Below are 24638 nucleotides of genomic sequence, written 5' to 3' on the forward strand. Positions count from 1 at the left end.
CCTTATCCAGCCTCTCTCTCCCTGTCTCTTGGAAGTGGGGATCCTGCAGCAAAGGGGTGGCAATGAGAAGTGGGGAGGAGAGGGGGAATGTAGGGACAAAGAATGGGGAAGGGAGACAGGACCCTCTTGGGTTAGTAGAGGCATTGAGATGGAACTCTAGGTGTTGGGGAACTCAGGGGCAAGGCACTCCCTCCCTCACCTCCTGCCAGTGTGGCCAGTCCCCTCCTCTCAGAGCCCTGGTTGCCAAGCTGCCCTAAGACCTCTGCCTGGTCTTAGCGTCTGTGCCTTCACCACCATCCTGCACGCCTTCTTCCCTCAATCCCCTCCCTCCTGTCTTCGCATAGCACCTTTTCTCCTTCCCTCTATCACCTGCACCACGGATCCTGTCTTGCTATGGGTGTCTCCTGCTCTGAGACCTGCTAGCACTTCCATAAAGGCTCCAGCCCACCCCCTGCTCCTGGGACACTCTCTGCCCAGTAGTGTTTCTAGGCAATGCCTGCATGCAGGTAATTATTCCTGGTTGTCCACTTCCCCTTCACATTGCCCTGCTCCTCTACTGCTCACACTGTGACCCCAAGTCCCAGTCCCCATTGCTCATATGGCCTGCCTAAACTGCTGTCAGAGCTGCTTGTCCCAAACACTTGTTCTCAAAACAGTCCATGCCTCTTTCGAAATTCTCTGCCTGCCCAAGCATTCTGTCCACTCCTGTATTTCTTCTCTCTTCACTTTAATGGTTTTCAAATCTGTCTTTCCCTCGTTGGCCTAACTGGATTATATGCCTCGTTTGCACCTGTGCAAGCCTCTGCAATGGTCATAATAGAAAACTGAAAGGAGCCCTCATCCAAAGAGAAGTTAGAACATAGGACAGTTAAGTTGTTACTCTCCAGGAAGTTGGATACATGGCTGTATCCTGACTCATGCATATTACCTGTATGCTCAACTCACATGCTCCAGTTTGGAGACAGAACAATGGCTTATGAATCTGCCTTCCTTACTTCTCTAACATTTTGCCCCCCAAACAGGAAAGAAATACAAAACTGCAGAGCTGTTTTTTGGAATTGTAAAACTTGGTACTGAGGATTGTTGACCATAAACAGAGTCTAAGGTTAATCCCAAATATTTTTTTTTCTCATTTTTGCGGTAAACAATGACGTATATTTGTCTCTTGTAGCTGCTGGACAATAACAGACTTTTAAAATAGCTACTACTGAGAACCATGTGAGACTCCATGGCTCAATCTGATGATCTCTGTGCAAGGTAAGCATACCTGTAGATTCACATGTGATGGCTTGCCAAGTTTCAATCTTATCCGATAGGTTAGTTTTCTACCAAGCTCAAATAGCTTAAGATTTTTTTATCAGCCCACACTTAAATCCAAGACATGCAATAGATGAGTAAGTAATTTTTAAAGCATTCTTGGATTTCTTTTGTTAAGATAATTTGTTTCAATAGAGGCCCCGGAATGCAGCTTACCTTTGACATTCAGAGAGGCTTCTTTCCTTAGAAAAGTCTGAAACTTGTAACTTCTTGTGTTGTACAGTTTGCCACACAGTGGGCTTATCCCCACACTCTCTCTTACATTGATAAACAATGTAGTTGATACTGTCTTGATGGCCAGGCCCAGTAACGTTTACAAGTAGACTGATATGTAAGAGCTTTTGCTTGTTGACTTGATTTTCCTTTCATATGCAGTTCACATCTTAAAGGTGGTGTAGAGGAGAAGGGTGCCTTCAGGGTACTTCAGGTAACTGACTCCTGGTGCAGGCTCCTCACAGACGAAGCATTTGGGTCTTCCCTTTCTGTGTCCAACTTCCCATTCCCTGCAGGGAGCAGAAAGGTAGCTTGGCATGCATTGACCTGTTGCTTTTTTTGAGGGATGGAAAACAAAGAAGTAAGAAGTACACTGCAGTTATTGCAGTAAGTGGGATAAATTGCACTTACATGTCCCAGTAAACTGGGAATAATGTCACGCTGTTCTCTGAACAGGAAGACATCCCAGGCTTGCAAGTCCGTCTGAATCAGATTTCTGCTCCCCTTACACCTCCATGGTGTAGAAAAAAGGCAAATGCAGACACGTTAGGCTAGATGTTTTTATATGCTTGTACTATATGAATCTGTATGGCACAGTATGCAGCTGTGCTAAGCCGTGCTGTTTACTCACGCGTGTATGAGGTTCATTGGTACCAGTCTTCTTCCAGCTGAATTAGAAAAACCGTAAATCCAGAACGTGCACTTTTCCCGCAGGGCCACTGAGTGTCACCATCGCTCCGTGGGTTGCTCTCAAGATGCCGTTTCTCCAGCAAAACCCTTTGTTGAAATGGGTTGGAAAGGAAAAAATATAATTGGAATGAAAATGAGCTGCTTCTTGCTGAGATATGCACCTAAAATGCGAGTAAGCAGTACTACCTATGCAATGATTCCTGGCTTATATTTAGGCATAGCCCTTGACAGGATTCCAACCAGACCCTATAAGCCAGACTCACAAATTATAGCAGGAGCCTCAAGTGACAACAATTATGGGATGAAAAAGTGCTTCATCAGGAAACACTAAAAGGCCGGGATTCCACCATTTGGTGAGCAGAATGAATGGAATTTGGTGAGGGATTGATATTTACAAAAATAATGAAGGTGATGCATAAAGTGAATGGAAATCTTTCCATGGCAGACTGGGGGCATGTTTTAAAACACATAAAAAAGGTACTTTACACTATAAGAACCTACTGCTACAGGAGTTATGGGAGCCAATATCAGCAGGCTCAGAAAGCTCATAGACAAACTAATGAAAAAACAGTCTCTACCAAAGAAAATAGGTTGTGATCATACCTCCATCCTTACTGCCATGCTTGGATATGGGAGTAGGACAAGGGGAATGGACTGTAGGTACTGGCCAGATGCACTTGCTCTGCCTAAAAAGTATTAAAGGCATCCATATCTGGTGGACTGAAAAATCCAGAGCCTTGCTTCCTTCCTTCCTGGGCCCACGGAGTTGAGTGGGAGCTTCTTACTTTGTTTCACATCTCCATTTCTCCACACTTGTTTGCCTCTGATCCACCTTGATCCCTCCATCTTCCTGCCTGTGATTCTCACCCAAACACACCAGTGTAGTCTTGTAAATCCTCAAATTCTCTCTATCGATTCCAACATCTCTCCCCCCCCTCCCCCCCCCCCCCCCCCCAGCACCCCCCAGTAAGTCTTAAAGCCTCTTTACTGCAGTAATTCCTCTCATTTGCATAGATTCCAGAGTTTCCTCCCTTGAATTGCCTTCATTGGGTTTTACAACAGGGACAAATGGCTTAGTCGTTTGTCCAGTCGTTGAGGGTTTTAGAAGTGGTTGATTCACAGGGATTACATTGGCTGGGCTCCCTGCTTTGTAATTGTTCCTTTAGTCACTATCTGGCCTTTTATTTTGAATAGCCTTAAATATCTTCTATAGCTTTTTTTTTTGGCATGAAAATCAGCCAGTTTTCCACCTGAATTAAAAAAGAATCCCCAGCATTTAGAGCCAGTAACAGTCCAAATCCTCTACAGTAGTTCAGACAGCAGCAAATGTTATCCTGCGATTCTAAGTCAATGGGACTGGATCTTCTGTGAGTGGATAGTCCAGCACTTTAATTACTGAGCCAGATGCAATGTTATTGCCACATGAAGCTCAAACATGTCATTTGCAGTAGCAGTTATGATGCTCATAGCCTCAGCAATGCTTGAGCTTCTGCACCTTGTACACAAAGATGGAGCATGATTTTGTTTCTGCTTGCCTTTTGCTCCTTCCCACTCATCCTTGGCACTTGAGCTGTCATCCTTAAAGGAAACTCACCAGCCCTCATCAAGCTGAGCCACTGTTCCGACCCGGTGGGGTATTTATTGTTTTCTTAGAAACGGTTGTGCTGACAATAGTGTTTTAACAACACTGTTGTTAAAAAATAACAATAAAAACTCAAAAAAAAAAATCAGTTTTTCTGTCAGTTGCCCGGCTTGGGGTAAGAGTGCTTGGTGAAACTTGTTTTTGAGAGTAATCAAGGGAAGCAAGACCCAGGTGCCTGCACAGTGCAGCTTCTCTTCCAAAAGTCAACAAGCTCCAGCACTGCGGTTTCTTCACCCTGTTTACACAGGTTTCCAATGTGCACCTCTGCATGTGCTCTACGTGACATGGACAGAAAACCTCCCAGGCACCGTTACTACCACTGTGTCCAGCAGAGCTTGTCCCAGGTACCCAGAAAGCATTTTTCAGCCTACATGAAACTACTAACGTTTAATGAGGCTAACCAGAAGTCCTGATGGCAGAGGATGTCCCAGCACAGAGGGCAGCTGCTCTGCACCGGCTGTACAGCCAGTCTGTGAGGATTATCACATCTCAGGATTAGCATGATTATCAGGAAACTTTTCTTCATCGAGGGGTGGTCAGGTATTGGGACAGGCTGCCCAGGGCAGTGGGGGAGTCACCATCGCTGGAAGTGTTCACAAACCGTGTACACGAGGCCCTCAGAGGTATGGTTTAGTGGTGGCCTTGGCAGTGCTGGGGAACAGCTGGACTTGATGATCTTAAAGCTCTTTTCCAACCGAGCTGGTTCTCTAATTCCATCCTCATGCCTTGCTCCCGTTGCCCTGCAGGCGCGGCAGGAGGCCGCAGCCGAGCTACCGACCCCGATCCCCGGCAGCGCCAGGCGGGGGAGCGGGACGGGCCTTGGTCCCAGGCAAGGCCCCGGCCCCTACCCAGGCCCCGGCGGGACTTGAACCCACGGTCCTCCAGCAACAGCCCCGGCCTCCCCGCCACGGGCTGCGGTCACCAGGGCAACGGCAAGCGGCGCCGGGGGCAGAGATCACGTGTCCGGAAGCGCCTCGAGGGAGGAAGTGACGGAGCGGCGGGAGTCCCGGAGGCCGAGGTTTAAAAAGAAAAAAGAGGAAAAAAAGAAAGAGGAAAAAAAAAAAAGGCAATAAAAGCGGGGGGAGGGACGGACCCTGGGTCCGCCCCGCGAGGCCGCGCCAGGCCCCACCCCGCCCAGGGCTGACGCTGCCAGGCCGCGGCCGCGGCCGGGCCGGGCCCGCCTGGGACCGCCGCGAGGTAACGCCCCCGGCCCCGCCCTCCCCAACAACGGGGCCCCCCAGGCACCGCCCCGCCCCGCCCCGCCGGGGCCCGGCCTGCTGCCCGCGCGCGGGGGGCGTGTCCGGCGGCTGCCCCGCGGCTCCGGTAGCGCGGGTCCCTGGGGCGGGGGGCGGTGCCCGTGGTGCGGGAGCGCTGCGGAGCGGAGTGGGGCAGGGCAGTGCCGTGGCGGTGGTGGCTGCTGCTGCTGCTGCAGGTGAGGCCGGGCTCGGGGCGCGGCGGGGAGAGTTCCCCTGGGGGCCGGGGCGGGCTGGAAGTTGACAGCGGCGGTGGAGCAGCCATTGTCTAACGCGGGCCGGCCCCGGGAGCGGCGGCCGGGAGCAGCTCCCCTCCGTAGCCCCGCTCTCGCCTCCTGGGCAGCAGCCGCTCCCCCTGACGGTGGCCGGGCGTCAAACACGCGCCTTTCTTTGGCTCCCCGCGGCGGGCATCCTGCGGCGGTTCCCCCGCTCCCGCCGCGCCGGGCTGCGTGCACGGCACATACGTGTGGCGGGCAGGGCGCCTGCACACTCGCTGTCGGCTTAACTTTGCTGCCGGAGTTGCCGGCGGCCTGGGATGCTGCCGTCGCGCTGACCCCCGTGTCTGTGTCCCGTCCCTCCTCACCCTGCTCCCGGGTGCCTGGGGCGCTCGGCGGGGAAAGGCGGTGGCAGGGCGCGTACACCGGGTGAGGAGCAGGTCCTGCGGTGCTCGGAAGTCGCAGCGACTGCCGCTTGCTTCCAGAGCATCCCAGAGCAGAGCTGGCGTGTCCCGGCAGTTTCACGCCTTTACTTGGGTAGTTTGGAGACTGTGTTGTAGAAAACAGTAAGAGAGCGAGAAGTGGACTGTGGTCTCTTGGTTGCTAATTTTATTCCCCCAAGATCTGTGGACAAACGTGCAAATCTTGCTGTTCCCTAACTTATATTCTTAAGGATAAAGCAACAAAACCAATTATAAGGTTAGTAGATGTTCTTCAGGCAGCAGTTATGCCGGGGGAGTAGATGGGGTGAGCGAGTAAAACTTTTCTACCTCCCACAGTAGTGTTCAGTGACTGGAGTAGATGCTTGGCCTGGCTCTTCTGCTCTTGCACTTGAGAGAGGTGAAGAACTTGTAGATGGACAGCCCGTGGTGTGTGCTGAGGCCAGCACTGAGGGTTAGGCTCTGGACTGGCCCATGTTCTCATGCTTGTATGGCTCCCGGAGCTAGTTTTCTCCCTTCTCCTTCCCATTCTTTCTCTTGTGGTCTTCCCTGCCGATTCCCATGTTATTCCTGCCATGGTCTTAATAGGCTTTTGTATCCTTCCTTGTCTGCCTAATAGGGGTGCAGTTCTAGCGTTTGTTCAAAGGTTAATTTCCAGTAATGATCACGTTGTTATTATGTGGGGTTTTTATATTGTTGGGTTTGTTCGGTTTTTTCTTCCCTTTTTTTTTTTTTTTCCCTTGGGAACTGCTCATTACGTTTTCAAGGTGAGTTGTTTAACTCAGATAGTTTGGAAAACCCACGGTTTAATCATTTTTAGTAGGTTATCCAGCTCGAGGAGCAGCTAGCTCAGTCAACTGATCTGATAGCAGTGATCACTATTATTTTGTAAGGAGAGGGTGCTGGAAGATGCACTTGGAGGAGGGGGGAGGGTTTAATCCTTGCTATTTTGTGTGGGAATAGCCTGTGTTTGGATCGAATTGCACTTACATGGAGCTGCTCTGCCTACACAGAAACCAAATTTTTTTGATGCCTCTCATCCCAGAAGGTGTTTCAGTAGGATTTTCTTTGTGCTTGGACCTGATTTTAAAATCTAAATCAACGTGGAACTCTCAAATTTGCTGTTAATCTTAACACTCAATGGTGCTGTTTACTGAGGAAACGCAGATTGGAGCAGAGCACCGAGTCAGAACCTAGGTTTCGCCGTCAGATGCAACTGTTGAGGGTGGGGGTATGTGTTACAGCTAAGCTGAACCTTCTTAGATACCTTCTCTTATCTCTCACTGGCACTTGTAGCATCACAAGTAAACTAATTCAACTGATCTGTCAGGAAGTGATGTTTAGAGTAGGTTTTCTGCGAAGTTAACAAGTTGATCTAGTGAGCACCAGCAATGAGGTAAATGCTGGGAGGGACCTGCACAGGGAGGTTGAGCATGGCCAAGGGAACAGAAATTGTCTCCTAAGGGTAACTGAGCTACGAGATCGCTTGCTGCCGTGTGTATAACTTCAATGCGACTTGCATTTTAACCCTATTTATCTATCACAGTTTCTTTCTTTCAGAAAGTCTGTATTCTTTCCCTCCTTTATATTTTCAGGCCTCATTTACTTTTTGTGGTGCTGCCCCCTGAGGAAGATCTCTGTGGCGATTGTCTTCTCCAGAGCTTTGTGTCCAGCTGTAATAGCTTGTGCCTGAAGACAGCAGTGGTCAGTTAGGAGGGCATGTGTCTCAGTTGACATGATGACTGCAGAATTATCCATGGCTGCTGCTGAAGCAGTGCAGGAAGCCAGTGTTGGATTAGCAGGGAGATGCCTGCTGGACTTGAGGGCATAGGTAAAGATGCATGGGGAAAACAGGACTGGAGCAGCAGGTATCTGCTTGTCAACGATAGAATGTTCCAGATTTTGAGGAGCAGGTTTGGAAAGCATTTACTCTGCAGAGGAAAGCTGGCAAAATCAGGGAACTGTAGAACTGCCCTACTTTAAAGTCATCTGCTGCCCTTAACACCATTCCAGAATTTAAAAACTTGTCTGGTCGAGTCTACTGTTGTTCCTCCTTTTCTGCTGTACTGATCTGTTTGCTTAGGCACCTGGAAAAAGTTGTGTGTGGGGAAGGCTGTGAATTTCAGAATCTCTGGACTTGAAAAGGTCTTAGATACAGAGCCTGTGCTTGTGATGTGGGATTCTGGAAGCTCCTTTAGAGGGTGTCATTTAGAGGTCTCTCAGATATGTCACGGGGAGACAGCTGGTTTTTGGAAACAAATAGGCTGTCGGTGATATTGAGACTATCAGAAGCCTTTTTTTTCCTTTTTTTTTTTTTTTTTATACTCTTACATGGAATTATATCCTTCTAAAAAGTCACTTTTTATTTTCAGTGGAATTCTGTTGAATAGCCGCTGTTGCACTTTTCTGACTCTCCTTCTACTGTTACTCCCTGTAGAGTCTATGTTTCTTGTTGCAGAAAAACTCCCTGATCATCCCAAGGTGTCACTTACTAAGTGCTCTCTTCAGTCTTGCTTTTCTTCCTCTTGGCTGATGAAAGCCTTCTCCAGTCCCTTTTCAGTCCTACGGTTCACTGCAGTGCATTTTGCTGCTACTGGAAGGTCTCTGGCTCTGCATGATATCTTTAGCAGCTTTCCCCTCACAAGCGTTGCCAGTAAACCCTTCATCCACTCTGCTTCTGACTCCATTTCTCCTGAAAGCAGCTTGCCATCACAGATACCAGCTTCCAGTCTAATAACGCAAGTTATGATCTGTCAAGAACAACAGGTAGCTGGAAAGTCTGTGTGATCAGAGAAATAAAGAAGTGGTCCAGGGCTGGGAGCTAAACTGGAAGAAGGAGGGACTGAGTCAGTATATCTGCAGTAGGGCAGTAGAGTTCTGGGATAATTATGCCTCTTTGGGGCTGGAGGAAGAGAGGATCAGAAGTTGCTGAAGTGCAGTGGGAGACTGGAAGCAGTTGGCCTCAGTTAACTGGCCTCTTGAAGGAGAGGCAATCAGGTCTGCAGCCAAATGATTGTCTAAATGAGCTGCAGCTGCTCCTTCACTTTGCTGCCTTTTTAAGAGTTCAGAATGCTGCAGCTTCCAACTGTAGTGTGGCAATAAAAATATGAGAATATGTGTGTTCCATTTCTGACTGCAGTAATAAAAGATTTAAACTGAGTATAATTTCTGGGTGATTTCAGAACTCTGGCATCTCCCATGCCCTGTGATGTAGCAAAGCTATGCAAGGAGCCCGGTACTGGGATATTCCAGTTAAAAAGCTGTGTAATTCAGTGAAATATGGTTTGGTTCATTCTCCAGCCTGAATTAGTTTCTAATTCTTTCGATGTAGATCTGGAGTCTGTCTCGTCCCAAGCTCCTGGGATTCTGTCACTATGGAGACTGAAAGTGAGCAGAACTCCAGCTCCACCAGCGGGAGCTCCAGTTCTGGAGGAAGCGCCCGTCCTCAAATATCGCAGATGTCTCTCTATGAGCGACAGGCAGTACAGGTGAGGTGTGGTCATGTTCTGGGCTGGCATGTGCGTCAGTGGAGGGTGGTGGTGAGCCCTTGCATTTTCCTTTGAGTTGTCATGAGTCAAGGTGGGAGTATGCTTGAAGGACTGTCATGTTTTCAGATTTAGGGATTCCTGTGCTAGGTTGAATGTTTAGATCCTGTGCCCTGATACTAGTGTCATGTTTTATAGGATATTATTCCAGTGTCCAGCCTCTTAGATTTAATCGCTACCTAGATCCAATAGTGATTTTTACCCTGCTGGTTTGGAGCAAGTCATTCAATTTATCACCACAGTTTCTCTATGTGGTGTATATACGCACTATACTGGAGCACTTGTCACTCTGCTTGAGCATGCACACTTCCAAATTCCTTGGAGTTTATTAAAGTCTTGCAAGTGTATTCCAGCAGTCCTGGAATACAGCTGTGATTCAGTCTGTTACAAAATTTGTAGCTATACTATGTATTTTCATGTGCTAATCTAGTGACTTTGCTTTTTCATGGGGTCTAGGGATGGTCTCATGCTTGTTATTTATTTCGTCATTGCTCTTTCTAATCACATTCCAAGGGCATGCTATTTTTGACAATTGGGTTTTCCTCTTTCCCCAGGCCCTGCAGGCACTCCAGAGACAGCCCAATGCAGCCCAGTACTTTCATCAGTTTATGCTCCAGCAGCAGCTTAACAGTGCCCAGCTTCACAGCCTGGCTGCTGTCCAGCAGGTGAGTTGCCAGGGGTCAAAAGGAGAGGAATTGGATTGTTTTCTGGGGAAGATCTAGATATTCTATCTTCATACAGTAACTTGTGCACTGGAGTCATCCTGATCCACGATGAGACAATGGGTCCCTAAACACATTTTTAAAAGCTAATGCAAACAGCTAGTAAACTGGAAGCCTGATGTAAAGATTCATTTGGATTTCAGATTTAGAGCAGGGGAAGGTAAAAATTGGCATCCCCAGCAGGAAACTTGTACTCCAGAGGCCTGTGACTAGCCCCTGCACCATCTTTAAATAAAAAGATGGGTAGTTAAATCAGAAATGGATGTAGTGGTGTTTAAAAATCATATTAAAGTTAAGAGTGGATTGTTACTTCTCTGAGAATAAAGGTGCTGTTGTGTGCATGAAATTTCAGGCAGTATCCTCTGAATTTTCTGTCTTGAAACTTACTAGCCCATGTTTTCTTTACCAGTTACTTGTAGGAGTGATCTGGGGTAGATCTTGTCCAGCCAAGACAGTGTTTCTTTAAGATGTGTTTATACAAATCAAGATATGATGCATGATTGTTGACCGATTTTTATTTCTTCTTTAGCAACTTTGCTCACCTAGCAGACTTTATTATCAGTTGAAGATGGATTATATATGATGTGAATACAATTCTGTCTCTGTAACAGTATCTCAGTAGAAGTGCTCCTTAGCTGGTAGTCCAGGATTTAGTTGTTCTCAAAATCCCTACCTGCAGTTTTATAGAATAGAGGGAATAAAATCCTCTCACCAGTTTCACACAAATCTTAGTTATGAACCTAACTAAACTGTACAGTGGAATTCCTGTGGGATCATAGAGGGGTAACCACCACACCACCCCCCCACCCCACCCCCCTGCCAAATTAACAATATTTACATTTCTCCACAAATAATATGTGCTGTAAGCTGAAATTTGTTACTTGGAGTGCTGTTGCAGCACTGTGATAAACTGCAGAACCAGCCCAGCAAATGGCTAATATTGAGGGGAATGTCTGGGTGTTAACAGTTACTTGTAGCATCAGGGTGAGTGTTGCAGTGTGTAGCATGGCAAACTGGGGCCACAGCAGGGTGTGTTCCATGGGTGGAAGGACATACACTGTAAGGATCAGTTGTCCACTGCTTTGGGTAGTGTACAGGACTGAACTGGTTGGGGAAGAGGTACCTTGCTGAGTTGCTGCACCTTATTTGTAGGGCATGGCAGAGAGTTGTAGTGGTTAGATTGTTCTCCTCAGGAATGGGAGAAGATGATGATATGACTAGGTGTTTGGACAAAGCCAATTATTTGGGCTGGGTTGAAAAGTTTGTTCCAGGTACTCATGTCTCTGTCAATCTCTCTTGCAGGCTACAATTGCAGCCAGTAGACAGGCCAGCTCCCCCAACACCAGCACCCCACAACAGACCACCACCACACAAGCCTCTGTAAGTAATTGTTCTGTCCCACCCCCTGCCTTGTTCTTTTTCCTCTTTGCCTTTTAGGAAGGCAGTCAGCCAGGGAAACACAGCTAAGCTAAGAATGCTGGGAATCTACAAGATGCAGGCAACTTTGAGGAGCTGGGGTGCTGTCATTGGTGAAGGTTGAGGAAACCGGAGAAAGTTTGTGAGTGGGAGAAGCTTCTTAGCTGGAAAGGTAGACACTGTCTCTGCTGAGACTTTGGGAATGGATTATCACATATTAGAAAAGGATCAGGACTTCTAAGAAGTCATGAGCATCTTGAAAGTGAATCCTCTTTTTCTTGGGCTAAGCAGTAGTTTGCTGAATGAGAAATGAGAGGAAGTTTGGTTCTGTTGTATTGAGAAACTGGGATTTATTTAGAGAGTAGATGAGTTGGTAGGGTAGAGATTATTTTCTGTTTTTTTTTCCTTTATTTGAGAGCCTGGAGAAAATGATATATTTCTTTTGGTTCTTTTATTGCATTTGCATGCTAATAATGATTCTCAGGCTCAGCATACAAATGAGGTTAGCATCCAGGGCTTTGGCTAGTTTGTATTGCTTAGTCTCTAAGACAAGAACTTTTTCCTTCTTGCTTCCCTGTGGATTACAGGAAGAAAACTTTAAAATGTCTGTTCTGGCTGTAAAAGTGAATTTGTACTTCTTTGCCTCCACCTATTCATATATAATTTTGGGCTTTTCTCTCTTTTAAGATCAACCTAGCCACCACATCAGCTGCTCAGCTAATCAGTCGGTCACAGAGTGTGAGTTCCCCCAGCGCCACAACCCTGACACAATCTGTGCTCCTTGGGAACACCACCTCACCACCCCTCAACCAGTCACAGGCCCAGATGTATCTTCGGGTAAGAGATATGTACCCAAAATATGTCCTGACCATGAACCCAACTTCCTAACCACTTCAGTTTTTCACTGCTGGGGATTACAAACACCTTTGGACTAACTATCTTTAAGGATGATGCACTATATTTTAAATTCAGATAGGGAAGCACTTATCTCTGAAACCACAAGTTTGACTCGGGGGTCAGTTTTTGAGGGTAGATGACCCTTGTATTCTATGGCTCAGGTGAGATTAAGAACCATGTTTGACGCTGCTCTGCATAGACGTTAAAGATCCCATGGCACTTCTTGCTAGAGTGTAAATGTGAAATACATGTCCCTTGAATAGAGTTCAAAACTACTCTTCTGGTTCAATGCTGGAAAAGATGAATGGTAAATTACTCTCTTCTAGTACTGCTGAGCTCAGGGCCATAAATCAGAATTCAGGTAAGTCTAGAAACATAAATCAACCTGACCAAATATGTCATCCTTTTAATCGTTTTGAAGTGCTGATAAAACAGAAAACATTAGGCTGGACAATATAGTCAGTCTAGGGTTTGGTTACTTACTTTAAATATTTTTTCTTTGTCTCAGTTAACTCTAGCTACAGATTGTAATCTCTTTCTTTTAAATCAACTCTGGTTTTGGATGTATGTTTTTTTTTAATCACTGTTTCTCAACCAGTCCCAGATACATACCTGAAAATTCAATTACACCCCATTCTTTTAGCCAGCCTTGGGCAGTCTGTGAGAGTTGGACTGACCCCACATTTGATAGACAAGGGGTTGTTTTCCCAAGGAAGCAGTTCCCAGTTTCGTGCTTCTGAGGGTTATGTTCAGTGTTACAGGGCAGCAAGGGTTGGGGGGTTTTGCAGTGTGTGACATTGCAGCCCCAGTGTTGTTTTGTAATCTCTTTGCTTGTGGTTCGCTGTCTTTTTCTCTCTCCTCATCCGTTCCTTTCATTCCACATCACCTGACCTTCCCTCAACAGCCACAGCTGGGGAACCTGTTGCAGGTAAACCGAACCTTGGGCCGCAATGTGCCTCTTGCTTCCCAACTCATCTTGATGCCCAACGGGGCTGTGGCCGCTGTGCAGCAGGAGGTACCACCCACACAGTCTCCTGGGGTCCATGCAGACACAGACCAGGTCAGTGACACCAGCTCCCAGAGTTCTTCCCTTCCCCTGCTCTCCATCACCCCACACTCTGGTCTTTGTCTCCAGCCATCCCTGTATGGCAGATTAGCTCTACTTTATCCCCAGACTGTGTTCCTTGTCCAGGCAAGAGATTCTGTTCTCTTGCCACCTTTTCTTTTTTCATGTTTGCTTTTTGCCTCCAGAGGTTGGATTAATTTCTAGGGTGAGCTATAGGCTTCACAGTTTCTCATTTGTCCTTGTGTGAAAAGAATTGTTGAGTTCTATGTCTAGCTTTCAGTTATTCTGCAATGAAGAGTCTTTGCCAGTGGTAGTATTCCTTCACACAGTTATTTGTTGTTGTAAAGATGCGAAAGACCAAACAGGCCACAAGGTCTTAGCGCCTGCATTCATGTACAAGTCATTCCCTAGGTAAGGGAGCTGCCATGGCTTCCCATTTTTCTTGTCCTGTCCCAGTCATTCTTAGGAATTACCATTACTTCATATTTTTCTTGCCTGGAGCACTTTTTTGGAATGGAAGTCAGCCATGATCAAAATTGAAGATAATGCTGCAGGAGGAGTAAATACAGAGGATGGCAGCACCAGAATGCAGAGGAAGCGGTGAAATCAGAAGGGCTTCAGGGCATGAGTAGATCTGTGGGCCTGCTGAGTGGAAAGCCCTGCACAGGAGGAGACGGCAGGTGGCACAAAATTTGAAAAGGAGTGACTGGTCATTAAAAGGGTATCTCAGCACTTCTGGAGCTGGGCTAAACTGGGTCCTGCCAATGCAAAGGCATGACACGCAGGTCTGAAGGCTGTCCCATGCCTTGGAAAATGGCAGTGTCCTCATGTGCTGTTCAGAAAGTGCCACGAGATCTTTAACTTCCATCAGAGATGGGGCAGGAGGAAGTTGAGTATAATGTGCTTCCTGGGGAGGCCCATGCCTGAGCTTTGCTCTGCAGTGTTAGTCAGATCCCCACATGAGATTTGAAACACCAGCTTAGCCTACATCCCAGTAGAGTGTGTCGTATTCTCCACCAAGCTTCCAGCAGGTAACATATGTAAAGCAAACAGATTCTGTTTTGTATATGTGTTTCTAGGTGCAGAACTTGGCTGTGAGGAGCCAACAGACCTCAGCTACCAATGCCCAGCTCCAAGGCTCTGCTCAGAAGGCAGCTCTGCCAGGAAGCTCCCAGGCTTCGGGCTTACCACAGGCCACCAGCACGGGCCAGACCTTGGCAGTGGCTCAGGCCTCCTCTGGCAGCTCAGGCCAGTCCCTCAACTTGAGCCAGGGGGCAGCAGGCAGCAACGGTATCTCTGGGGGTGTGGTGGCAAGTGGTGGGAGCCAGACCTCAACGGGCTTGAGCCAGACCTCCTCAGCAGGCACTGCTGGCAGTTGCCAAAGGAAAGGCACAGGGGTGGTTCAGCCATTACCAGTGGCAGCTGCCCAGGCTGTGACTGTTAGCCAGGGAAGCCAGACAGAGGCAGAGAATGCAGCCACAAAGAAGGGAGAAACAGACAGTGGTGGACAGCAAACAGTGGGCATGAACCTGACCAGGACTGCTACACCAGCACCCAGCCAGACACTCATCAGCTCGGGTAAGTGCAGACCTCTTCCTTCTTGTGGGCTTTTTCAGGAGTGCCATTTGACAGCACAGTGGTGACACCTTGTCCTACACGACTCCTAGCCCCTGGACTCCTGAAGGCTTGTCTCTGGGGATTATCCCTCTGCATTACCAAAAGAAGTTGATTTTGTCCTTCATGTCCTTTGCCAATTAGCTGTCAGTCATTTTGGAGTTTAATGACAAGCCATGAAGTGGCTGCCTGCCTTTTGTGGGTTTGTTTTTACTTCTGTTGCTGTAGTTCCCAGCTGTACTACTGATAACTTGTGTGCTCTCCTTTTCTTCCTCCACTCTGTTTGTACAGCCACATACACACAGATACAGCCACACTCGTTGATCCAACAGCAGCAGCAGATCCACCTGCAGAAGCAGGTGGTGATCCAGCAGCAGATCGCCATTCATCACCAGCAGCAGTTCCAGCACCGTCAGTCCCAGCTCCTCCACACAGCCACCCATCTTCAGCTGGCCCAACAGCAGCAACAACAACAAGCACCGTCTCTGGCTCAGCAGCAGCAGCAAGCTCAACCTCCACAGCAGCAGGCTCCTCCTCAAAACCAGCAGCAGGCTCAGACCCTTGTGGTGCAACCTATGTTGCAGTCCCAGCCACAGTCTGTGCAGCTCCAGCAGGACAGTCCTTGCCAGCCAGCCACCAAGTCACCTGTTCCAATTCAGTCCAAATCTCTGGTCACCCCCATCAAGCCACCTCAGCTTGGGCCTGCCAAAATGTCAGCAGTGCAGCAACCTCCACCACACATCCCAGTGCAGGTGGTGGGTACTCGGCAGCAGGGCTCAGGCCAAGCCCAAGCACTGGGTTTGGCTCAGATTGCTGCAGCAGTGCCAGCATCCCGGGGAATGCCAGCCGTGGTCCAGCCTGTTTCCCAAGCCCTTGCTGCTTCCCCTTCGTCATCTTCAGCTCCAGCATCCTCACAGGAAGCTCCCCCTCTCACCACAGGGGTGAATTTGGCACAAGTTCAAGGCACAGCCCATATGGTGAAGAGCCCAGCCTCCTCTCCAGTTGTGGCTCAGATGCCAGCAGCATTCTACATGCAGTCTGTCCAGTTGCCAGTAAGTGATACCATTGAGAAGGAGAATAGCATACGGATTCTCTTTGTTCATTCCTAGGACACCAGTCGCAGCCCAGGTCAGTGGGATGGCTAAGATGTTTGGGTAAAGGGACATGGAGACCTTTTCCCCTTGAAAACACTTAATTCCAATCCAGCCGTTGGGGTTACTGACTACAGCCATTTATCTTCCATGTTATCATTCGAAGGCATGCATGAAGTAAATAGATGAGACTCAGCCCCTGACCCAACTGTGGTATGTGTCCACATTGCATGCTAAAGATCATGCTTCTCAATGTGATGGGTTGACCATGGCTGGCTGCTGGGTGACTGCCAAGCTGCTCCATCACTCTTTTGCAACAGGACAGGCAAAGAAAAATAGGATTGAAAAGCTTGTAGATTGAGATAAGGGCGGGGAGTTCACTTGCCAATTAGCATCGTGGGCAAAACAAACTTGATTTAGGCAAATCAATTTAATTTATTGCAAATGAATCAGAGTAGAATAATGAGAAGTAAGAGTAAATTAAACATCTCTTCATAGGCTCAACTTTGCTCCCAACCCTTCTTACTTCCTCCCCCTGAGCAGTGCAGGATGGAGAATGGGGCCTGTGGTCAGTACAAAACATTTTATCTCTGCTGCTCACTCTTCCTTGTGCTTTTCCCTTGCTGCAGCATGAGATCCCTCCCATGGGATAATCCTTTATGAACTTCTCCAGCATTGGTCCTTCATACAATTGCTTCAGTTTGGTCTTCACAAATTGCTTCAGTGTGGGTCCCTTCTGTGGGGTGCAGTCCTTCAGGAACAGGCTGTTGCAGCGTGTGTCCTTTCATGAGTGCAGTCCTTCAGGAACAGACTGCTCCAGCATGGATTCTTTCCATGAGGTGCAGCCCTTCAGGCACAGACTGTTCCAGTGTGGATCCCACAGGGGACCACAAGTCCTGCAGTAAACCTGCTCCAGCAAGGGCTCCTCTTTCCACAGGGCCACGGGTCCTTGCAGGAGCCTGCTCCAGTGTGGGCTTCCCATGGGGTCACAGCCTCTTTTGGGCATCCCTCTGCTCCAGTGTCAGGTCCTCTGCGGGTCGCAGGTGGATCTGCTGCTCCATGGAACTCCATGGGCTGCTGGGGCACAGGCTGTCTCACCGTGGTCAGCATCATGGGCTGTAGGGGAATCTGCTCTAGAGTGTGGAGCACCTTCTCCCTCCTGCACTGACCTTGCTGTCTGCACAGCTGTTTCAATCATGTATTCTCACTCCTCTATCCCAGCTGCTGTTGAACACAGTTTTTTACCCTTTCTTAAACACATTATCTCAGAGGTGCTACCACCATCACTGATGGGCTCAACTTTGGCCAGCAGTGGGTCCGTCTTGGAGGCAGCTGGAACTGGGTGTGTCAGGCATGGGGGAAGCTTCTCGTTTTTTCTCACAGAAGCTACTCCTAAGAGCCCCTTGCTGCCAAAACCTTGCTAAGTAAAACCCACTACAAACAATAACTGGCTTCTTTTGTCCCTCTCAGGAGGGAGATGAAAGCTGAGTGGGCTGTGACTGAACTCCCTTCTCACTATGTGTGTGGATACCTCCAGGTCAGAGACCCCATGGTGTGTGGTACCAGCCACCAACTCTAGACCTCAGAGGATTCCCTAGTAACTGTGCAGAGGAAAACAAAGATGGTTGATGTACCACAGGCCTCATCCATGCTGCTTTGAATTGTGCAGCTAGGGCCTGTCTAACTCCCTGGGACAGCAGTACTTGTACAGCTCAGCTATCCTTAGCCAGTTGCTGAGACTGTTTCTAAATAGGCCGTTTCTTAAGGAAGGTGTCACAGAATTTGTCTCTCTTTGAAAAATTCTACTCTCATCCAACATGTGCCCCCTACTCTTTTGACTCTCCTTTGAAACTGATCTGATTTAGCCACAAGCCTGTTGGGAAACTGCTGGGTGACTGCCATCCCATTTCTTTCTTTCTGGAATAATCCTTTGAGGTTCACACAGTGTTTTGGTAGTGAGTCTTCTGAAGTTTTACTCCTTGCTAGGCAAATGCTCCTAACTAGAGGTGTGTACTGTGAGGGAGCTAGAGGCATCTCTACGAGAAGGAGTCATGCTGAAAATGAAATAAAGTGGAGCAGGATGGATCTTCCTTTTGACTTTGGGTTGTCTTGTTCTTTGCTTTAGATCTCCTCTCTCTGCTTATGTGTTCCTCTTTATTCACGCAGGGTAAATCTCAGACCTTAGCTGTAAAGCGCAAGGCAGAGTCGGAGGAGGAGAAGGAGTCACCCAGTGTCACTGCACTCCTGCCTGCCAGGTCCTCTCCTGTGACGGACAGCCCCAAAAACGTGGAGGAGAAGGGCAGCCTTGGAGGTGAGGTACAAATGAGAGCTCTGCTTGCAAGTATTAATGATCTAATCCTGTATTCCACCTGAAGTAGTGCAAAAGTAACAGACTCTTGTGACTTAATTTTACAGATAAATCCGATTCTGCTGCCACTGCAACCCCAAATACCACTTCAAGTGAAGGAGCATCAGCCACCCCCACCTCTGCTCCCACCCCAAACCTGGCAACGGTGTCACGTCAGGTGGGAGACTCCAAACCCCCACAAGCCATTGTGAAGCCCCAGATCCTTACACACATCATTGAAGGCTTTGTCATCCAAGAAGGAGCAGAGCCCTTTCCGGTAAGGATTCTCTGCTGTGGAGGAAGGAGAGTGGTGGGCTTCAGTCTTTGGACAGGAGCTTCTTTCCGCACGTTCCAACTCAAGCATTTTTAGCCTTGAGAGACAGTGAAGAGGAAGGGAAAGGAGGGAGGTGTCATGGTCGAAGCAAGGCATTAAGTGGTAGCATTAAAGGGGACAGGTTGGAAGAAGTAAAACAAGTGTGATGGGAACTGCTTTCTCCAGTAGTCCCCAAAGCAATCATGTACGAATTGCAAGAAGGTGGTTCTTTGGACTTTTAGTAAGGGAAAGATGCACTGTACTTTAAACAAGCAGCAAGTGAAGGGAAAATGCAGTTACCTGGGATTATAGGATGTTCTAGACAAATAGTACCTGGTAATCTTTGAATGAACAGCCAGCCTGGTAAGTCAGGAAAGAGTAATCACTTTGTTTAGAATCTCTGTTCCCCTAGTGGACAGAGGGATTCTTCTGAACTGTAATAATGTGTGAGCAGCATATACCCTGTGGAGGGTGGTGGGCACAGAGAGTCCTTTACTGATGGGCCCAGCTCTTTCTCTTCTTGTCCAGGTGGGTTGTTCTCAGCTGCTGAAAGAATCTGAGAAACCACTGCAGGGAGAGGCTTCTTCTGGCCATAGTGAAAACCTGTCCAGCAATTCTCCAGGAGGGGACAGTGCTTCTGTAGGTAAGTCTCAGGATCAGGAGGCCTAGGTACTGTTACTGGAAGTTTCTGCACCCTGATACTGTATTACCATCAACTGGTGTGTATCTCTGTCTCACCAGAGCTTGATAAGAAGGCAAACTTGCTCAAGTGTGAATACTGTGGGAAGTATGCCCCAGCAACCCAGTTCCGTGGCTCCAAAAGGTTTTGTTCCATGACCTGTGCTAAAAGGTAAGACATTATCTTCCTTTTCTCTGACTATCCATTCTTCGGAATTGGGTGTGTGTCCTTTCTCCAGGTAGCGTACAACACGTCAGTACATCCTGTCCTCCCTCCATGGGATGCACTGGCCACCGAGATCCTTTAGGACTCAGTGATTTGTGAACGCTTCTAGGTCTGGAGAGGTGGATGTGGTGTTGAGTGTAAGCAGGGTTTCTGACTTGCTCAGAAAATGAAGTGGGAATGAGGGAAGTTCTGGAAATCTGAAAAAACACTCTTCAGTCAAATCTATAATTTGTAAACAAATGCATATTGGTAGCTGTCTGCTGCATTAGTACTAGACAAAAACGTAAGGGAGCATTGGGAAAGAAGAAGCTGGGGAGAAGTTAGAGTAGTCATTGCTGCCTCCTGTTGATAGCAGAGTGCTTTTTATGGGTCTTTTTTCCCTTAGGGGAATGACTTAATTGACCCTTCAGATGTTAGATCAAGACTCTGCTGTCCAAATATTGCTTGAGTCAGAAGTCTGGACTGGTTCCTTCCAAGGGTAAGTCTTAGGAGGAGGAACAGAACTTGATGGTAAAGAGGAGATTTATCCCCATCTAGAGCAAGGAGAAGCAGTAGGTTTATATCGTTGCTGTTCCCTAACTGCTGCTCTGGTTCTACTTACTCGAGGTACAATGTCAGCTGCAGCCATCAGTTTCGGCTGCAAAGGAAGAAGATGAAGGAATTCCAGGAAGCCAACTATGCCCGTGTGCGCCGACGGGGCCCGCGGCGCAGCAGCTCTGACATCGCACGAACAAAGATCCAGGGCAAGCGCCACAGGGTAAGCACATAGTCAATGCAGGTCTCAGTGTAAAGCTGTCACTGCTGGATGCACTGCTTTCTCACAGTTATGTAGACATAAAGGTTGTTCCAGGTACACATTAATACAGTTATTACATGGGGCATAGTGAGCTGTTCTAATCACTCACCAACTAAAGAAAGTGGATTCACATTTGTACTTGTTCTGTTCACTCTGTGTTCACTCCCGTGTGTGTCTTGGAGGTATCAGTGAATGAGATCAGCTTTGGTAGGAAACAGTCCTCTTTTTCCCGTTCGATTAACCGTTCTTCCACATGAATGATTTTAATCAGATTAGAGAAAATCGAATGAGCTTCAGTGCTCATGTGAGGAAGAGGAATCGACTGGGGAAGGATGGGGAGAAGGGAGGCGAGTCAAGTCTCCCATTTCTGGCATCACTGAGCTCGTATGTCAGCTGCCCTGACCAGCAACCTGAGACAGTGACCCAGACGGCTGGGACAACTTCTGCTGTTCCCAATGTCTTGTTTTGCACATAGTAATTTTGAATTTCCTACAAAACACCTTTTGTTTTCTTTCTTTCCTTTGGGCTTGTAGGGCCAGGAAGACTCAAGTCGAGGCTCTGATAACTCCAGCTATGATGAAGCTTTGTCCCCTACATCTCCAGGGCCACTGTCAGTAAGGGCCAGTCATGGAGAGAGGGACCTGCCAAACTCTAGCATGGCCCCACCTACCCCAGATCTACATGGCATCAACCCGGTCTTCCTGTCCAGCAATCCCAGTCGTTGGAGCGTGGAAGAAGTGTACGAGTTCATTGCATCACTGCAAGGTGAAGTTAAGATCCCCTCCTGCACTCCTGTGATTCAGTAGCATGGGGATATTTGTTGGGTCTCTTTCTGGAAAGAAAGTGGTGTCAGTGGTGCCTAGTGCTTTATTGTACTTCTCTACAGCTTTCTGAATGGGAGTGGGTCATATAGATGTACTTCTCAAGTAGCCTGTGTCTTCAGGCAGACTGTGGACTAGAGTGAGGAGGGGGATTGGTTATATTCCTAGCTTGCTTTCTAGTACCTGCCTGAGGCCCAAGAGTGGGGATGAGGGAAGTGCCCAGGGAACATTTTTTCTCAGTGCTCTTTTCTTTTGGTTTCACAGGGTGCCAGGAGATTGCTGAGGAGTTTCGGTCACAGGAAATAGATGGCCAGGCCCTGTTGCTTCTGAAGGAGGAACACCTCATGAGTGCCATGAACATCAAGCTGGGACCAGCTCTCAAGATATGTGCCAAGATCAACGTCCTCAAGGAGACTTAACAGCTCTGAAGCTTAGGTCTCACTCTTGCTCTGACCCCAGGGCAGCTGCCAGCTTTGGAGCATCCTGCTGGGGCAGGGAAGAATGGGACAGCCCCCTGTGGTCTTGCATTCAAGAATGAGAAGGAATTTAACTGACTAACTGCTGTGGACAGTTAACAAGCCCATATCTTGGTCTTTTTAATGGTGCTACAATGGGGAGGAATACTCCCTCCTGGGGCCTTGAAACATCACTCGTTCTTCCTGATTTTTAATATGCCTCTCCTCTATAACACATAAAGACATGAAGGGGACTTCTTTCTGTTTTAGCAGACTTCTCAAAGGGAACTGTGCTCACCCCTTTCTGTTACAGCAGGTCTGCTGTATTTTAGTTTTGAATCTCACTGTGCCAGAACTTAAGGCATAGGAAGAGCTGGCTGCACATGGGCTTTGGGAGCAGCTGTGCTTGGGGCATTTAGGAAGAGGAATTAGTGAAGTCCAAGTGACAAGAGGTGGACAAACAAGAATTTGAATAAAAGGGGCTGCTTCTCTTCCACTGTTAAAAAAATCATGATGCTGCTCATGAACCGGGTTTAATAGCCATTCCAGCATGCATACCAAACCTGAAGGCCTGTGGCTATAGGAGCTGCCAAAGCTTTACTGTCTCATGTAGTGATGCAGAATGAAGATGAAGTGTTGTAGCAGCTATTCACTCCAGATGCTCCTCTCTGAACCAAAGGAGGATTTATCCTGAGTATTTACGAACAAGGTGATTAGAAAACTGAAGGGAAGGGGGATCGTCTTAAATTAGGCACTAGGTTCATCTTCCTGTTGTGCTAGGGCATAATTTGCAGGTCCAAAGCAGTCTCCAGAAGCGCCAAGGCTCTTCATACAATGGGCTGGGTTTTTGTTTTGTTTTGGGCTTTTTGTGTTCTTTTACCAGTTTGTATTATTTTTATGTCTGTCTTCATTACCCTCAGGAGAGTTTCTGGGACAAAGTTTAAGCTGGCAGGATTGTATCACCTGCCTCAGGCTGTTTTGTTGTTGTTGCTGGTGTTATAAAACAAATACTTCTCTTTCTCAGTTAAAACCAACAACCAACCCTCCAACAACTGAATGCTAATCCTTTAATGCTACTTCTGCCTTCTAGGGGGTAGAATTATGTTATAGGCTGAGTCTCTCTCTTTTAGCCCCTCCAGGTTTGGGATTTGTTTTTAAGGACCAGATGTGGTGTTCTTTAGTTTTGTAACCAGATTGCCAAAGGTGAGAATCTGGGCAGAGTTCTCTTCCAAAAGCACGTCTTCTTCAAACAAAATAGGCAAAAACTCAAAAGAAATTACACAAAGCATGAAAGATCTAAGTGCCCCTTAGAGCTAAATACCTGCAAGCAACATGATTTTATAAACCATGTGTCTCAGCTTTTCTGATTTCAGGAGTTTCACGTGAATAATTGAGTGAAACAGGCACTGTGTGGAAAGCACCCATGGCTGCAGGAAAGCTGTAGTTACAAGGGATGCCTAATAGCATAGGTAGGAAAACACTAGAGATGGTTTGGAACTGGCTCGCTATTGACCCATATTAGAAAGAGAGGAGGGAAATGGCTTAGAAGATGGATAAAATGTGGCAGCAGCTTTCTAGTCTTAAGTGTACTGTTGAATTTCACTCTAATAATGCCTTTGTTCCTGTGAAAGAAAACTTCTGAGGCTTCTAGAATGAGAATGGGCCCAAAAGAAGCTGCACCCTGGTAATGCTATTTGGTCTGATACAATTTGGTGGTAGGGAAGAGGGAGGTTAGAATCTCTCAACACGAATCAGCTGAGGAAGGCTGTCCTTAAAGTATTTTATCCTTAGCAGGCTGGGTATGATAAAAATCCAGTTCAGTTTGACCCTTGGCAGGGTAGGCAGGCAGCTAACCTACCTGCAGTACTACTGCTTCTGAGGACTGGATCTTATTTCAGTCAAATGAGGTTTCACTTCATATTCAATGTTCTTAACAAAACAAAAAAAAAAGCTTGTTCAGGCTTTGCAGGTGTGGCTGCTAAAAGTTAATTTCTCTTTATTGTTGCAGAAAGATACAGAGCATAGGAACCTTTTCCCATCCCTTACTACCTGAGCTTCTAAAAGCAGTGTATACCACTCCCTCTTAAGCCCTACGAGGTAGCAGCAAAAAAACATGTACTAACAAGAGGCCTGTTCTGGGAAAGAGTAGTTCAGGCACAAGGCACCACCCACGAAGGACCCTTCACCTTTGGGTAAGAAAGATGCTCTGGTACCACAGAAAGCTCTTGTTACAGCAGCACAACACTTCACCAGTTTTGGGGTCTTTTGTTTGTTTTTTTAATTTTATTTTTGAAAGTTGTGTTTTGTACAAAAAAAAAAAACCTTAAACACCACCATGAAAACCAGTAATAACAGACTTAGTGACTTCCTATTTTTCCCATGTTATAAGGAAGATTGAGACTGTAACAAAAGTCAAAGAAAGCAGGAGCTGTTTGCCCACTCCAAACCCAGTAAGAAAGCAAGGCCCCCCCCTCTCCCCCCTCCATGTCACCATTCAGACTGCTTTGCCAGCATTACAAATATATAAATCTTGTCTGTATTCTGCTGTTAACAGTAGTGGCTTGCTTATTCACAGTCTCTGCCCTCAAGACTGAGGGCAGTTCTTGCCAGTCTAGAATAGGGCAGAATGGGATCACTTAAGAGTATGGCCCCTGAAATAAAAAAAAGCAATTGAGAATCAAGGTACCAAGTTCCTGAAGTCTTGCAACTTGGCTGTACCTGCTTTTTACCAGGGCCCCAAGAAGAGGTCTCTCTCACTCCCAGCCAGCAGCAGTATCCAAGTACTATCTGTACCATGCTTGAGGGACAATGATTTATGAAAGCTGACCCTGGCAGTGCAGGAGTCCCTTACACAGTTTTTTATTACACAAGCACTCTTATC

General features: G+C 47.4%; 1 protein-coding gene across 2 annotated transcripts; it reads left to right on the forward strand.

Annotated features, from left to right (window-relative positions):
• Positions 1-4838: 4838 nt before the first annotated feature.
• On the forward strand, positions 4839-22809 carry PHC1 (polyhomeotic homolog 1). 2 transcript variants are annotated; one of them, XM_057429331.1, is made up of 15 exons: positions 4839-4880; positions 9102-9258; positions 9870-9980; positions 11340-11417; positions 12141-12290; positions 13255-13410; positions 14496-14994; positions 15322-16082; positions 18288-18432; positions 18537-18745; positions 19310-19424; positions 19523-19631; positions 20292-20442; positions 21015-21246; positions 21567-22809. In XM_057429331.1, exons 2-15 carry the CDS (start codon positions 9145-9147, stop codon positions 21719-21721), a joined length of 2985 nt encoding a protein of 994 aa, XP_057285314.1. In that variant the 5' UTR covers positions 4839-4880; positions 9102-9144; the 3' UTR covers positions 21722-22809. The 2 variants fall into 2 exon arrangements, with proteins under 2 accessions (XP_057285314.1, XP_057285317.1); XM_057429334.1 differs by lacking the exons at positions 4839-4880; positions 13255-13410 and having other exon boundaries at positions 9073-9258.
• The last annotated feature ends 1829 nt before the right edge of the window (positions 22810-24638 follow it).

Source organism: Pezoporus wallicus, unplaced genomic scaffold (assembly GCF_028554395.1).
Source record: "Pezoporus wallicus isolate ANWC-B61680 ecotype Strahan unplaced genomic scaffold, APGP_CSIRO_Pwel_v1 scaffold_3294, whole genome shotgun sequence".
NCBI lineage: Eukaryota > Metazoa > Chordata > Aves > Psittaciformes > Psittacidae > Pezoporus > Pezoporus wallicus.